At 41.5% G+C, this 16992-nt stretch overlaps 1 protein-coding gene across 1 annotated transcript in view; it reads left to right on the forward strand.

Moving 5' to 3' along the window:
* The first annotated feature begins 607 nt into the window (after positions 1 to 607).
* The window catches only part of FSCN1 (fascin actin-bundling protein 1), a 38737-nt gene continuing 22352 nt past the window's right edge, over positions 608 to 16992 (forward strand). Inside the window, exon 1 of the mRNA XM_074281239.1 lies at positions 608 to 1686. Coding sequence (XP_074137340.1) covers positions 852 to 1686 — 835 coding nt within the window. The 5' untranslated portion in view covers positions 608 to 851. The remainder of the gene's footprint in view (positions 1687 to 16992) is intronic.

A 16992-nucleotide genomic window follows, 5' to 3' on the forward strand; every position in this document is an offset into this window, starting at 1 on the left:
CTCTGGGGACACCTCTTGACCCTCAGCAATGCTTACATTCTCCTCACTTTAGCCGGCCAGTTTGGGCAATAAGGGTAGGTAGAAACTAGGGTGTCTAAGTAATCAGAGCTCTGCAAAAAGAAGGGGCCAAAGGAAAACAGTCAGAAAGACTTGCCCACTTAGACAAGAGGGAGAAAAAAAACAAAAGTAAAACCTGTGGCAAAGAGCCCCCCTCCAATTTGTGGATTCTTCCTCCACAAATCCCCCCACGGATCAATGAAAAGGCTTCTTTAGAATGAACCTCCGCCTCAGATTTCCCGCCTTGCCCAAGCCTTTTTTTTTTTTTTTTTTTTGCAAGACACGGGCTGGGACTCGGAGGGGCTGGCTGGCTAGGGGGTGGGGAGGGGGATCTGTGGGCTGCATTGTGCTTGCCCCCACTGCGAGCTGCAGCTGCAGCCTCCCTCCCTCGCTCCCTCCCTCCTCTCCTTCCCAATCCCATCTCCATCCCCATCCCCATCCCCAACCCTACCGCGGGGGCCGAAAGGCTCCGTCGGGGGGCGGGGCCGGCTGCAAACCCCCTGACATCATCCTGTCTATATAGGCTGCAGCTGGGGCGGTGAGAGGCAGGCTTTGTGGAGTGGAGGGAGCGGGAGCACGTTCCAGGCGAACAAAGGACCGGGCTGAGCTGCAGGGGAAAGGCGAGGCCGGCGGGAGGGGATTCGCAGACCGGAGCGAGGCCGCAGCCAGGGGCTACTGAAGAGCCAGCCCTCCTCTGCGCCCCGCGGCTCATCTCCGACGCCCAGGCCCCCCGTCCCGCCCGCGCTCTCTCTCTTTCTCCCAGCCCCGAGCATCGCCTCCCTCCCGGCGCCAGCATGACGGCCAACGGCACGTCGGAGTCCTTGCAGATCCAGTTCGGGCTGATCAACTGCGGCAACAAGTACCTGACGGCCGAGGCCTTCGGGTTCAAGGTGAACGCTTCGGCCGCCAGCCTGAAGAAGAAGCAGATCTGGACGCTGGAGCAGCCGGCCGACGACGCGAGCGGCGGGGGCCACGCCGTGTGCCTCAAGAGCCACCTGGGCCGCTACCTGGCGGCCGACAAGGACGGCAACGTGAGCTGCGACAGCGAGACGCCCGGACCCGACTGCCGCTTCCTGATCGTGGCCCACGACGACGGGCGCTGGTCGCTGCAGTCCGAGCCCCACCGGCGGTACTTCGGGGGCACCGAGGACCGGCTGTCGTGCTTCGCGCAGACCATCTCGCCCGCGGAGAAGTGGAGCGTCCACATCGCCATGCACCCGCAGGTGAACATCTACAGCCTGACCCGCAAGCGCTACGCGCACCTGAGCGCCCGCCAGGACGAGATCGCCGTGGACCGGGACGTGCCGTGGGGCGTGGACTCGCTCATCACCCTGGTCTTCCAGGACCAGCGCTACAGCGTGCAGACGGCCGACCACCGCTTCCTGCGCAATGACGGGCGCCTGGTGGAGAAGCCCGAGCCGGGCACCGGCTACACCCTGGAGTTCAGGTCGGGCAAGGTGGCCTTCCGGGACTGCGAGGGCCGCTACCTGGCGCCGTCGGGCCCCAGCGGCACGCTGAAGGCGGGCAAGAGCACCAAGGTGGGCAAGGACGAGCTCTTCGTGCTGGAGCAGAGCTGTCCCCAGGTGGTGCTGCAGGCGGGCAACCAGAGGAACGTGTCCACCCGGCAGGGTAAGGGTCCCCGGCGCCCCACTCCCCAGACCCCCGTACTCTCCTCACGCTTGGTCTCGGCGTGGCCACTCCCCTTTACTCCCGCCCTTTCTTTCCCTTCTTAGGGCTTCCAGCTTGCTTAAGCCTCCCGGACTTTCCTTTCTTTCCGCAGCCTCCACCCACCCACCCCTCCCCGTATTCCCCCCGCCAGCTCTCCCCTCGGCTGTGAGCTTCCCCCTCGGAGTCTGCCTCCGAGGACGGGATGGGGTGGGGCGGGGGGAGGAGAGGAAGTGGAGGAAGGGGGGAGGGAAGGGTGGCTGCTGCCTTGGGGCTTAGCCCCATTCCCTTACTCTGCCCCTCCTTGGGGGGAGGGATCTGCGGAATGATGCGTCTGTGGTCGGTGGGGAGAGGGTCACAGCGGAGAAGGCTTTGCAGTCTTGGGACATTCCTGCTCTTCCTTTCATTTCCTTACCCCGGGATCCCAGTTCCTCCCAGGTATTCAAAAGGAAGCCCCTGGGGCAGCTTTGGAGCCCCAGATGCACCACCCTACTCTGTGGAATGCAGAAAGGCCTCCCTTTTCCTTGTCTGGGAACTGGGGAGACGCCAATCCCCCCCTCACCCTAACTCTCCCCTCCTGGGGGTAGAAGGAACGGGGCCGGATTAGATTGGGGGGAGGAGTGGAATACGTGAAGATGCTTCCCGAAGTGCCTTCTTCGACTTCTATCTAAAAGTGTCTGCCTCCTGGGGCGGGGGCGGTGCCTCCATCAGCCATTCTTTGCTGTTTTGGTCGTGGTCTCTCCCCTTTCCCCTCCTCTTATCCTTATTTTCTTATGCCTTAACTTGAGGAAGTCTACTATATCTTTTTTACTTGCCCAGGTAACTCTGCTAAGCCCGTTATCCGCAAAATTCATTGTTTCACCTTCTAAACTTAAAAGTAACAACTGACTAAACATTTCCTCCCTAAAGAGAATGTGCAAACGCCACATCAGCTCACGAGGGGGGCAGGTCTCCTTCCTGAGCCCTCTGACTGGTGGATGGGGGGAGGTACTGCATACAGCTCATACTCTTGTCCCAGAAGGTTTCCTTTCTTTTGATGGACAATATTTCCTTCCTATAGCTGCCACTCATCTTAATTCCCTTTCTTAGTGTCTCTTGAAGCCGGATCCCCCAGGACTGCCTTTGCCCTTCCTTCTCTAACTTTGAAATAGGGGCCCTTGTCCTCTACATTGACTTTGGACATGAGGAAGTGATTCTGGGTAGGTTGGGATGAGACAGGAATGGCTTCCCTCAATCACTAAAAAAACAAACAAACAAACAAAAAAAACCCAACAAACAAACCCAATAAACAGCATCTTTTTAAAAAGCCAGGAATTCGTCTGGATTCAAAGGCCGGTGTATCTTTCTACTGTACCTCCTTTGCAGTTCGCTCAAATAAAACTTTGGATTCTCTTTGTACATTCTGAAATCTAAACTGTTACATGTTGATGTCTTTGGGTATTAAATAAATCTTTTGTCTTTGTGAGGTGGGCGGGAGAAACCAGAGCAGGATTGTGGGGCCTGGAGAATTTGAGGAGAGGGGCTGGCTGAGCTGCAGTTCCGTTCATTCAGCTTTGTCACACAGTTGATGACATAGTCACACTGCAGATGAGAAAACCAGATGTGTCGCGTGGAAGGGAAAGGGAGGAGTGTTAGTGTAAAGGTCAGGGATTTTTTTTTTCTTTCACTGGGACCATAAATCCTGATGCTTCCCTTCTGTATTTAAGGGAAGAGGTAGGGTGGTAGGATCTTGCCCCTAGGAGGAATGAATAATTATGACTTGGCTTCAGGGCGTGTCCTGCAGATTTAAATGTTAGGCTTAAGCAGTTTGGTCTGGGATCTTCTCCAATGGGATGATGAAAAGGAGCTTCCATCTAGGGAAGGAAGAGACCCTTCCTCACCCCTGCCCCACACTTAAAAAAAAATTTACTTGCTCTGAAGGAAAAAAGGGGATGTATGGAGGTGTAATGTATGTAGAATTCAGGATCAAACAGGCAAGACTCCCCAACCTCCATTGTGTGATTCTGACTTCCAGAGTCTCAGAGCTCCTTTTTAGTCTGTTTTAATGCCAAAGGTCTGATTGAACTGGGAGAAGATAAATGGTTAGGGACCTCAAAAAGACCATGGGTTTAGAGGTGGGTGGGGTTCCTACTCCACCTCCTTAATTCTGAAAGCTCTTTGGTGCCAATGAAATTGCCAGCCCCAAACCAAAAACCAAATAGTGACTCCAGGGGCTCTTGAAGGAGGCAACAGTGGTCCAATTAACTGCAATATGATCTCTTGTCTTAAGTGCATTTCAGCTAAAAAAGCTGTTTCCGTTCAGCTAGTCCTGGCCAGGAGCAGTATTCACCAAGCAGTTGTAGAATTGCAGCTGAGACTTTGCTAACTTAAAAAAAAAGAATTTTTAACCTTTTGCTTTCCAGTAGCTTTTTTGGTTTTCTGTAATCCATCTTCTTCAGCACAGCAGATGGATCTGGTTTCTGGACAATGGTGAACGCCCATGCTGAGTTCCAGTTTCTGAGATAAACCCTTTGCTTAGGCTGCGGAGTAATAACTGGATAAGATAAGAGGCTGACTCCCTGGAGGTGATTTCCTGATTGAGCCACATTGCAGCACCCTCAAAGAGAGAAGCTTTATATCTTCTTTCCCTTTCATCTTTTCTTCCGATCTTTCTCTTTTTCCTTCACTCTCATCCTCCTCCCCCAATTCTTTTTTTTTTTCTTTCCAACCTTTGCTTAAACCAAATGAACAGGCTTTTTTGCTTGATAACAGACTTTTTGTCCCTAGGTATCAGGGTTGCCCTCTACCTTCTCCCTTGAAGCCTACCAACTTGTACTTGCCTCCCCCAAAGACATGGGGGGTATGCTAGCATCTGATTCCCTTACCTGGGTACATTGGAACAAACCCTAAAACCAGGGCCTCCGTTCAAATTCTACCTGTGGCATCTGGTGCAAGACAACTCTTAGGGAATCATAGATTTACATCTGGAAGAGACCTTAAAAGCCATAGAGCCTAATTCCTTCATTTAATAAAATTCATTTTATTTTTCAATTAACAAGGATTTATTTTCTCTCCCCTTCCCCCATTGAGAAGAGAAAAGAGAAAACTATTACAACAAATATGCAAAGTCAAGCAAAACACATTTACTACATCCAAAAAATGTATGTCTCATTCTGTACCCTGAGCCCCTCACCTCTCTGTATGAGGTTAATCATCAGTTCTCCAGAATCATAAATCTCTATTTTTGTACAGATGAGGAAGATTATTTTAAAAATGGAGTGGTTCAGCAAGGTGATCAGCTAGGTTCTGTCCAGCTCATATGACCTGGCTCATGCCTACTGTCTCTTAGTGCTAGACTTCCAGGCACAAATCTGTTTGACCAGAGGGACTCCTTACTTATTTTTACTTTCTGTTTCCTTGGGGTACATGAGACTTACAATGATTTTTTGTTGAAAGAGAAAGAAAAGGTCACTCTGATTGGGAGGGCTATGTATCCTAGGGAATCTTGCAATTGAACCAAATTCCCAAGCCCATGTGGCTGTTCTTAGTTTTTTCAGGCCCCACAGGTGAATTAGAATGACTAACCATGATGGGAAACAGGAAATGATGGGGTGTTCTTGCCAGCTGATGAGCTGTGCCTGGTGACTCTTTGGAGGAAGAACTTTTCCCTTTAGCAACCTGGATAGGAGGGGCCCTGGGCTCAGCTTAGCATGAATTGGACTTGACTTTAGTCTCATAGAGCAGATCCAGGAACAGTTGGAGGAAACTGCAAAGAGGTCTATGTAGGCTTGCTATCCAGAGAAACTTTAATAATTAGAGCTATCCAAAAATGGAATATGCTCTGCCTAATGCATGGTGGATTCTCTCTCCCTAAAGGCTACTTGTCAAATATTTCCTAGTGGGGATTCCTTTTGTGTATGAGTTGGTCTAGATGATCACTGGAGTCTCTGTCCAATTCTCAAATTCTGTGATTCTGGTTGCATGATCCTTTAAGCCTAAACAGAGAAAGGAGACTATGCTCAAGAAATTGTTGGGAGAATCCCATCCATCTTGAGAATTGATGACTTCCTTGCTGATCCAAAAAAAAAAAAAAAAAAAAGATAAAACAAAAACTGGAGCCTTTTAACTTCAGGACCAGTTTTCATTTGGAGGAATCATCTGAAACTCTATATTTCTTTTGCCTCTTACCCTTCTTGACAGTCTTCACAGAAAATGCCAAAATAAAAGAGAGAGAAGAAAAATTAATGTTTTCCTAGCAGTCAAAACTGAGAGCTGACCTGGAAAGTTACAAGAATGGGATTAGGAAATCCCAGCTTATTTTTAATATTTGAATGAATGGAAGAGAAACAGTCACCCATAGGCTGCTCATTTTCCTTTCCTCTCCTTTCCTTTCCCCTCATTCCCAAATGATACCTTCTGTCAAGAGATTAAAATAGTTGGTCAAATGTGGAAGACCAACCTTACTTTCTGACGTTGACATTTTTTTAAGAGACAAAAGTTAGGTAGCTATTGTCAGAGGGGTAGCTTGGCTTTTATTTGAATAGGTCACTGGCTGTAGAGTTAGGAAAAACCTTCAATTAGTTGGGTGACTTTGGTCAAGGCATTGTAACTTCTATGCTTCATTTTTCCTTTTCTATAAAATGAAAGGGTTCAATTCAGTGGCCATTAAGCTCTCTTCCAGTTCTGAATCTATCATCCTATGATCCTCAAATGAGCAGAAAATCTTCCCCTCTTCCTCCCAAAATCTTTTTGAATTAAAACAGACTGCCTTACAGGAAATTTGGAGGCTGAGAAGAAATAAAGAAGAAAACCAATCCTCTAACTAAGATTATCTTTTTGGGGAAAATTTATATTTTATTTTTAGTATTTTTTAAATTACATGTTAAAATAATTTTAAACATACTATTTCTAAAATTTTGAGTTCCAAATTCTTTTCCTCCCTCTACTCCCTCCCCCATCCTTGAGAAAGCAGGCAATTTGATATAGATTATACATAAACTAACTAGGATTATCTTGATAGACTTAGTTGAATCATTAATAAGTGTAAGAGACAGATGAGGGAGAGAAGTATCCAGCAGTGGTATTCTTTTATAAAGAACATCCACAGAGACATGAATCTCCAAAGCTGCAACATTGGCTTCATCCCCAGTCTTTTAATTGCTTTCCAGATAGCTCCTTGTGCCTGGTCTTATCTTTAGTGTGAGACTCCCAAACAGAATTCTAGTTTCTTATTTAAGTAAAAAGGATGCTGAACTTAGAGCCTGGGTTCAAACTTAATGACTGTAGAACTGTGCTTCAGAGAGCTTCTCAAGGATTTAGAGCTAATAAATCTTTTCCTTACTGGAAGTTCACTAAGCTGATAAAATAATCAGTTCTTATATTTTTTGCCTTTTAAATATATCCTGTTGGGAATTGAAACTGTCCCACACATTTTTCTCACCTTCCCCCTTTCCTGTTCCCTAAAGCTTCATAATTTTCTAGTTACTTGTGATTCATCCTCTTCTAGAACTCAAAAGCCATGTTTCAGAAGTCAGGTAGTAACACTCTTACTTGTAAGGACTTGATGGGTTTAGGCAAGTGAGTTCTCCAAAGCCTTCCTGTATATAATGGGGAATTACTGGTCCTGGGAACATTGCCCTTCTCCAGATTGTGACATTGGCTGATTTCCGGGGTGAGAAATCAGGGTGTATGGAGCAAGTATTTACTTGCTAAGCCAGCCCCTAGTACAATAGTGTATGAAGTATATGGCATGGTTCTTGCAACTCCTGAGATGCTATTACTTAGCTTCCCTGCAGGACTTGGTCCAAAATTAATTCTCTTAGCTACCATCAAAAAAGCAAAAGGAAAGATGAGCATCTAATCCTTTTCTTTTAACAACAGTAATAATAACTGGCACTTATGTAGCACATACAAAGCACTGCACTTAGTGCTTTGACAATATTATCTCATTTTTATCCTTACAACAACCTAGGAAGTAGATGTTAGAGGAATACCATTAAGGAAACTGACAACCAGAGGGTAAGGGACTCGCTCAGTGTTTAAATGTCTGAGGTTTGATGTGAAATTTGGGTTTCTCTGACCTCTAAGTTCTAAATCTCTGTGAATTTCTCTTAACAATCCATCATAGGTCCTTTTCTGGGAGATGATCCTAAAGCCTCTGCCTCTATTGAAGTAATGGGGAACGTCTTGTCAATTGTAACTTGGTTTTGTGGAAGTGGGAGGGACTCTGGAGTTGGTCTCTCTTTGGACTAGTCTCATTGTCATATCCCTGTTGGCAATCATGCCCCCTCTGGAAGAACACTTGGTCTCCTCTTGCAGAAATTAACGAAGGACAGCGAATTATTTGACTGTCTTTCATGGCATTCTTGTGGACAAAAAGGAAAAGTGGCAATTAGCTACCAGTAGAGTTGGTTAGTAAGAACAATTAGTATGGCTTCTTAAAAAGAAGTCTCTGGTAGAACGTATGCTTGGCCCTTGCTATTTAATACATTTTAAAAAGATTTAGATTGAGCCCCAAGAATGTTTCTCAAGCTTGTAGTCCAGATAAAACTGGAAGAGATAACCTAACACAGTGAATGACATTGGGGTTCCAAAAAGGCCTCAGATTAGGATATTGAGCCAAACCTAGCAAGGTGAAACTTAACTGATAAATTGAGTTCAAAAAGTCAACTTTTAAGTAAAAGGAGAGGGAGATTTTTTAGATAAAGTATTGTCTGGAGGCTTTAGTAATAATATTAATAGCTAACATTTATATAGTACCTTAAGGTTTACAAAGCCCTTTACCTATATTATCTCATTCAGTCCAAACAAGAGGTTCTTATCATTGTTGTTTAGTCATCCAACTCCTTGAGATACCATGGACCACACTATCCATGGGTTTTTCTTGGCAAAGCTAGTGAAGAGTATTGCCAATTCCTTCTCCGGTAGATTAAGGCAAAAAGAATTTAAGCTCATTTGACAGATGAGGAAACTGATGCAGACAGTGTGAAGTGGCTTGCCCACTCTCTATCCACTGAGTGATCTAGTGCCTCACTAATAAGAAGTAGCTAGATGTGATTGTTATTCCCATTTTACAGATTAAGAGAGTTAGGTTAGTGGTGGTTAAGTGCCCCAAGTCACACAGTAAACTAGAGCAAATCTGAGGCAGAATTCAGATTCGGGTCCCAAGTCCAGTGTTCTGTTCACTACATTTCAGACTCAATGAGTCATAGATATGATGAGATAGCCAAAAAAACAATACAAAACAAGCAAACCAAAAAAAACTCAGCCTAATATGATAAAAAAAAAAAAAGAATTGAAAGGAAAGAATAGTGTTCATAACAAAGAAAGCATTAGACCCTCTGTTCTTCTGCTCAGACCAGCATGGTCCAATATATCAAGATCAGTTCTGCTCACTACATTTTAGCAAAGATTCTGGACAGAGTCCAGAAAAGTAAGAAGCCTAGAGACTAGGCCACATGAGGCCTGGTTAAAGGAACTTGGAGTTGTAGACTAGTTAAAGGAAGGGTGCTAAGTGGGGATGTCATTATTGTCTTGAAATATATTTTCCTCTTGTGGAAGAAAGGTTATATTCTCTCTGGTTCCAGAAGGCACAGGGAGGAATTATGGACATGTTACAGAGACATTCAAGCTTGATGTTTAAAAAAAACAAAACCCTTTCTAACAATTAAAACTATCCAAAAGTGGATTTGTGAGAAAGGAAGGACATAAGCATTTATTAAGCACCTACTATGTACTAGGGCACTGGTATCATTTGATCTTTTCAACAATCCTGGAAAGGAAATTATCCCCATTTTAGAGTTGAAGAAATAGCAGGCAAAGGTTTGTATGACTTATCCAGCATTCCACAACTATTAAGCATCTGAGGTTGCATTTGAACTTGGGTCTTCCTGACTTCAAATTCAGGGCAGGGCTACATGAACATGTGTTGGATGTCATCGAAGGGACTCTCTAAGCAGATATGTTGAACTAGATGGCCCCCAGGCCCTTTGAATTCTGTGATGTCACAACCATAGAAATCTAGAATTGAACCATAGAGGAGTCTCCCTAAAAAGCAGTTACTCTGTACAAAACAAGGTCCTCAGCTTAGGCTGAACCACAGACTTCCCTTGCCGTGTCTTTGCCCTAATAAATTGAGGATTGTTATAAGTAGAGACATTGGTCCACATCTCACTTGACATTTAGAATCTAATCTTAAATCTACCCTCAGTCTTAAATACCGGTAAGGAAAGATGGAGGTAATGGCTTCAGGAAGTTGGTAGGGCTAATGTCTCTTAAAGCTTAGAAAAAGTTTTAACGTGGCCACCTCAAGGGACTCTGAACTAGGACAGTCTAGAAGAATAGAAATGATACAGGGATGTTGGGCCTAAAGACAGCTGAAGCCCAGGAGGTTTCTGCCAGGCGCGGGGCCAGGGCCATCATTGGGGCATTCTGCCACTCTCCTCTTGGCCTTGAATTTCAAGCCACATGATCCTTCTGGCAACTCTGAAAAAGGGTCACCGGAGTAGAATTAAAACTCTTTGTTGGTAAATAGTCCAAATCAGGCTAGATAGGGAAGCTCCCTAGGGAAGCTCATAATTAAATTAGGTAGAGTGTCCAGGAGAGCCTGAATTTTTCCTGAAAAAAAAGCTTGTAGACTAGTGGGCTACAGGCAAAAGCTTATCTCTTAGAGAGAAGCAGCAAGTATAACATGGGAAGATGATCTTTTAAGACGTTTTCAGATTTTTTTTTTTTGTTTTTATTTTACCTTTATTTCCAAATATATTCTCTACCCCAATCTGCCATCTTGCCAAGGAGCCATCCCTTTAAAAAAAAAAAAAAAGTGGTGAAAAAGACTGGGGATGGGAGGGAGGTGAGGGTGAAGAAAAAAGGCAATTCATTCAGTATTGTTCCACACCAGAATTCCTTTTATTTAGTCATTTTTTAGTCAAGTCTGACTCTTCTTGAGCCCATTTAGACTTTTTTTGCAGAGACACTAGAATAATTTGCCATTTCCTTCTCCTGCTCATTTGACAGATGAGGACACTGAGGCTTACCCAGAATTACACAGGTACTGATAAGTTGTCTGAGGCCAGATTTGAACCCAAGATTTTAGTTCTTCCTGACTCCACGCCAAGCTCTCTATCCACTGCCCCAACAAGCTGCTCAAAATCCTTCTCTTTGCAAATATGAAAAAAATAGTTAATTCCTTCCACATTGTGGATTGGGGCGTAAGTCTCCTAAAATCTGGAAAATCCAGATAAAATTACTTGGCCCTCCCTTAAAATCAGAGAAGACAGTTATTATGGTATTTAGAAGATAAAAATTGTTGGGCTTATGTAATATTATACAATACTACAAATATATAAAAATATACAAATATATATGTATGTGTGTAAAATTCTCATTTAATTTCTTATGCTCACCCATGATACATTGAAACTGTGATAGGAAAGGTCACAATGTTAAAGGGGTAACTATAGCTGCATTTTTTTCTTTTGGACCAAACTAGATTATAATAAGCCAATCAGTTAAAAAAAATTTAAATTTACCTTGTCATTTTGGATATAATTTTTCTGATTCTGTTTACTTAGCTCTTTTGCATTAGTTTGTCTTCCTATGCTTCTCTGAATTTTTCATACTAATCATTTCTTATGGCACAGTAATATTAAATATACCATGATTTATTTAGCTATTTCTAGTTCATAGGTATTTACATTATAGTATTGCTATAAACATTTTATTGTATATGAGGCCTTTTTAAATTTCATTTAAGTACTTGGGTATGTGCCCAGTAGTAGGATACTGGGGTCAAAGAATATGGACAATTTTGTCATTTTCCTAGCATATTATCAAATGGTTCCAGAATGGTTGGACCATGTCACAGTTTCATCAGGATTATATTAGTGTGTCTGGAAGATGAGTTTTCAAAAGAAGTAATCATTTTGTCTAATGGGGGGCATAGAGAGGATCTAAGAGCTTTCCTTTTGAAGAATCATTAAAATGTCAAAATCTGAAGAGATCTTGATAGTTATGTAATACAGCCTCCAGGAAAGGAAGTGACTTGCCCACAATCACTAGCAACAGTCAGTAGCAGAGCTAGAATTCCTACTTGGGTTTTCCTGCTATTAAGCCCAAAACAAAAAGTTGCAGAGAAGTTGCCAACCTATGTGAGCAGAGGAGTTTCTCATTTAAGATCATCCTGTAGTAGGTGGGATTCTTGATCTTTTTTGTGTCACAGATCCCATTGGGTAGTCTGGCAACACACATGGATCCCTTTTCAGAAAAATGTTTTCCAAATCATAAATAATAGTATTACAAAAGAAACCCCAAAGTGGTAAAATAAACAATTAGTTTGAAAAATTCAGAGAAGTATAGGAAGACATAAATTGATGTAGAAGAGCTAAGTAAGCAAAATCAGAAAATTAATATCACAAATGATGACAATGTAAATGAAAAAATTTAAGCTGGATGGCTTACATTCATCCAGAGAAAATTGAACCTATACTTACTCCTTCCACATCACAGCTTTCCCATTTAAATTTATTGACTCTTTGGACCCTAACTTAAGGACCTCAGCCTTAAAGCAATGAAATAACAGATCCAACCTACATCACTTTTCTTGATGAATAGTCCCCTCTTATGAGAAGGGATTTATTTAAATGAAGAGCTACAGGGGAAGGATAATGGTTGAGCTTCCTTCTTAGTTAGGCATAATGAGGTAGGGAAGTATGGATATTAAAGTGGTCTCTTTTTTCTTAAGCAATGGGTAGTATTATATAGGCTTCTTTTTTCTCTCTTTTTTAAATTTCAATATTGTTTTATTTTTTGTTACTTGTAAAGATAGTTTTCAACATTCATTTTTGTAAGATTGAGTTCCAAATTTTTGTACTCCTTCCTTTCCCAAGATATAGGAAGCAGTCTATATAGATACAATCATTTTAAACATACTTCCATGTTAGTCATGTTGTGAAAAAAAAATCAGAACAAAAGGGAAAAACAAAGTGGTCTTTTAAAAAATATATAGCATCTTCCTAGGTTGCCTGTAGCTCCGTTTGCAAAAGCTTCCTTTTTGTCCATGATTCCAGTAAATTGTAGAATTTTAGAGCTAGACAAGACATTTAACAATTATCTAATCAAACACCCTTTTTTTAGTTAGTGTGGAAGAGGAGGCTCAGTGATTTTTCAGTACATATGCCTAGTTTGTGTCAGAGCCAGGACTAATCTGTAGATCTTCTGATTCCTAAACTAGTATATTTGGGAACATTATCTTCTATATAATTGAAATATGATTGGGGGATGAAGTGTGGGGTTGGATAGAATTGGAAGTAACAGTGTTAGAATCTTGCTTCTTTTAAAGTATCTTTTTCTTTTCATCCAGTTCAGATATTTGGATATGATTAAAAATCAAATTATTAAAAAAAATCCAAATACTAGGATATCTCTAGAACTATTCATTCAATAAACAACCTTAGATCCTTGATTGATGTCAGATACTGTGCAAGATGATGGAGATATGTATGCAAAAATAAACATTGCTTTCAAGTAGCATTACTATAGAAGAAGATGTGGGGGAGCAGGGAAGAGGGAAGATATCTTGGGCAAATCACTTTTTTGTGTGTGTGGGATGCACTACTTGACTGTCAAGATCTCTTGTAGCTTTGACATTCTAGTGCTTCTCCATGAAGTCCTGTGTCTCCTATTTGGTAGCAAGAGGATTGCTTCTTTTGAAAACGCATCTTCCAGACACACTAAGATAATGTGTGTATGTATGGATCTGAGATGTATTGGAGATAGAATCAAAAGAATTTGATGACTTGATTGGATTTGAGGGATGATGGCAAATGAGGAGACAGATGATTCTGGCTTTTAAGCCTGGGTGAATAGAAGGATGGTTACCCCCTTAACAGATACGGGGGGGGGGGGGAAGTGATTGGAAAATAGATAGGTTGGAGGGGAAAGATGATGAGTTGTGTTTTGGATTTTTATTTGAAATGTCTATTGGGAGTCCAGTTGGAAATGGTCAATATGCAGAAGAAAGAGAAGAGGAGGGTTGGATATATGGATCTGGGAATCATTTGGAAAAGAGTTAATTGAACCAAGAGAGAGAAGATGGAGAGAGAAAAGAAGAAATGAGGGACCTTAGGGGATACTCCCATAATTATGGGGCAAAAGAAGAAAGCCAGCCTGGGAGAAGTACCAAGCAGTAATTGTGCTACTGATATTTGAATGGGAATGTCTCTCCAGTTAGTAGTTGTCTTACCACTGCTGACATTCCCTATGGCATTTAAAACATGAAAAACATTCTTGAACCATCAAAGAGTTGCTGAATTATCTAGATGTTGGAATTGAATTGAACATCAATTTATTCAGCTTCTACTGTGTTGAGAGCACTCTGTTAGAAAATACAAAATTTAGAAAATATGATCCCCGAACTGTAGTACAATAGGGAGGGCAGTAAGATAAGTGGAAGGAAATATTTGGACAGATAAATACATAATGAATAAAATATGAAAGCAAAGTTCCATAATAAGGAGGGGGGTTATTATCTTTGTGAGGGGAGGTGGTTATCAGAGAATGCTTCTTGAAAGACAGGGCATCTGAGTTAGGTTTAAAAGAATGGATATGAATTCAACAAGTAAGGAAGAGGATGTTAGAGATAATGGATACCTTCTGCAAGAAATCTTTTCTTATTCTTTCCAGCTCCTGGAGACTCCCTTCCAAAAACTACTTTGTATTATTTTGCATAATTTTTTATACTTCTCTTTGGAGGGATTGTATTTACAAGGACAGGTTGTTTCTTTGCCTTCTTCCCCTCCCTTCCTTTACACCCACAGAAGGTGAGCTTCTTGAGGGGGAAATGGCTTGTTTCCCTTTTGTTGTTATATCCTTAGAACTTGGTACATAATAGCCACTCACTAAGTGCTAATTGATTGGGAATAAAGTGAGCACAGAAGAACAGATAGGAAAGTATGGAATGTGTATAATGAAAAAAATGTAGCAACCAAATTTGGATGCAGTGTGTTAATAATAAAGAGATAAAGACTGTTGTTTTGCTTTTGTATGAGTGAAGAGCCTTTGGCTCATGATTTAAGAGCTGGAAAAAGGCACCTGTTTAGATTTAGTCCAGCCCTTTCATTTATTTGAATGAGGAACTTTGAGGCTCAAAAGTACAGGAAATAGTTCAATATCATATTATTACTTAGTGATAGAGTCTGGAATTAATATTCGGGGTTTATTTTGTCATAAACATCTTTGCCCTCAGCACAATGTCTGGAATATAGTAGGCGCTTAATAAATATTTATAATGATCAATTAGAGAAATATTGGCTTAAAATTTTTTTTATTAAAGCTTTTTATTTACAAAACATGCATGGGTAATTTTTCAACATTGACCCTTAAAAAAACTTTGTGTTCCAAATTTTCCCTCCTCCTTACCCCCTCCCCTAGATGGTAGATAGTCTAATACATGTTAAATCCAATATATGCATACATATTTATACAGTTATCTTGCTGTACATGAAAAATCAGATCAAGAAGGGGAAAAAAACCTGCAAAAGAAAACAATGCAAGCAAACATCAACAGAAAGAGTAAGAATGCTATGTTGTGAACCACACTCAGTTCCCACAGTCCTCTCTCTGGGTATAGATGGCGTCTTCATCACTGAACAATTGGAACTGGTTTGAATCATCTCATTGTTGAAGAGAGCCACGTCTATCAGAATTGAATATCATATAGTCAAAGGATTGGCTTTTTAAAATTGCTGCCTTTTGTTTTGACAGTAGCCATTTCCAGATGTATTCTATTTTTAATAGAGAAAAACATTGAGCAAAACCAACTGATAAATCAACTGAATAGAAGCTTATAGTATAGCCTCCCATCATTGTAACAGGGATGGATACTTAAATTCTGCTTTCTGGGGCCAAAATTGATCATTAAAATATTGTCAATTTTGGCTTCACTTTAACCATTGTTTTCATTGTTCTCTTGATTTTGCTCATTGCACTATGAATCAGTCCATATGTTTTTTCCTTGTTTCTCTTACTTCCTCATTCATTGTTTGATACGGTTCAATACAATTCTTTGACATTTTGTATATTCTGCTAATTATCTCCAAACTTGTGCTGTACATAACTTGTTTATGTCCAAAGCTGTGTCTGTGTGTCTCCCCCACTACACTAAAGCTTCAAATGTCTTTTGCCTTTTTTTTTGTATTTCCAAGTTATCCCTATATTCCTGACACATGGTAGATTCTTAATAACTGTTTATTAACTGAATATACACAATTTATTTGGTTATTCTGCAACCAATTGGGACCTACTCTGTTTCTAGTTTTTTGCTAGAAAAGTGCTGCTTTGAATTTTGTGTTATATATAGAGTTTTTGTCAAAAGGTAGCTTTTTGTCATGACACTGAGAATTCGGATCATATAAAACTCATCACATACAGCATGCTATTTCTTCCTCTAGACCAAGGGTTCTGACCTTTTCAAGTATAACATACTCCTTTTAACATCAATTTTGGGTATTTACATGAGTTAGATATGCAAGCTACTGTGAATTCCACAAAGCTTTTAAGTGCATTCATATTTTATTAATCACAACAGCATCTACATACATTTGTTAAGTAGCAGTACATAGGGGAGACATTTAGACCACAGAGGATCTGTTTAATTTTTTTGGAGCAAATTATCAGTGGTTCCTACTTTGGAAATTGTTGCTCTAAGTGTTTGTATGCCTAGAGTTTCAAATGGCCATCATGGGTTAGTTTTAGTAGCCAGACTGGCTCTCTGAACATTTAAATCTGTGCTTTTGCATTAGCTGTCCGAGGTTCCTGCCCCCTCCTTATTGACTCCCCTCAGAGGCTTTCTCTTTCTTTATAATATACCTCAAGCATTATTCATCTTCTGCATGAAGTATTTCCTAATTCTTCCCTTCCAGACTACTTGTGTTTAAGGTGGCAAAGTGGATAGTGTTAGGAAGACTTATTGTCCTGAATTCAAATCTGTCCCCAGACACTTACTAGCCGAGTAACCTTGGGCAAGTCACTTTATTCTGTTTGCCTCAGTTTCCTCATCTGTAAAATGAGTTGGAATTCATTATACCCATTCTGGTGTTTTTTGTCAAGAAAACCTCAAATGGGATCACAAAGAATCAGAAGTGACCGAATATGTTGTATACAGTCGCATTTATTAATTTTATTTTCTGTACTTCCAAATACACTTGTTATCTTTCCTATTAAAAGATGAGGTTCTCTCACAGTAGGAATTGTCTTTGAACCTTTCCACAATGTCTAGCACGCTTAATAAATATT

Source organism: Sminthopsis crassicaudata, chromosome 1 (assembly GCF_048593235.1).
Source record: "Sminthopsis crassicaudata isolate SCR6 chromosome 1, ASM4859323v1, whole genome shotgun sequence".
Taxonomy (NCBI): domain Eukaryota; kingdom Metazoa; phylum Chordata; class Mammalia; order Dasyuromorphia; family Dasyuridae; genus Sminthopsis; species Sminthopsis crassicaudata.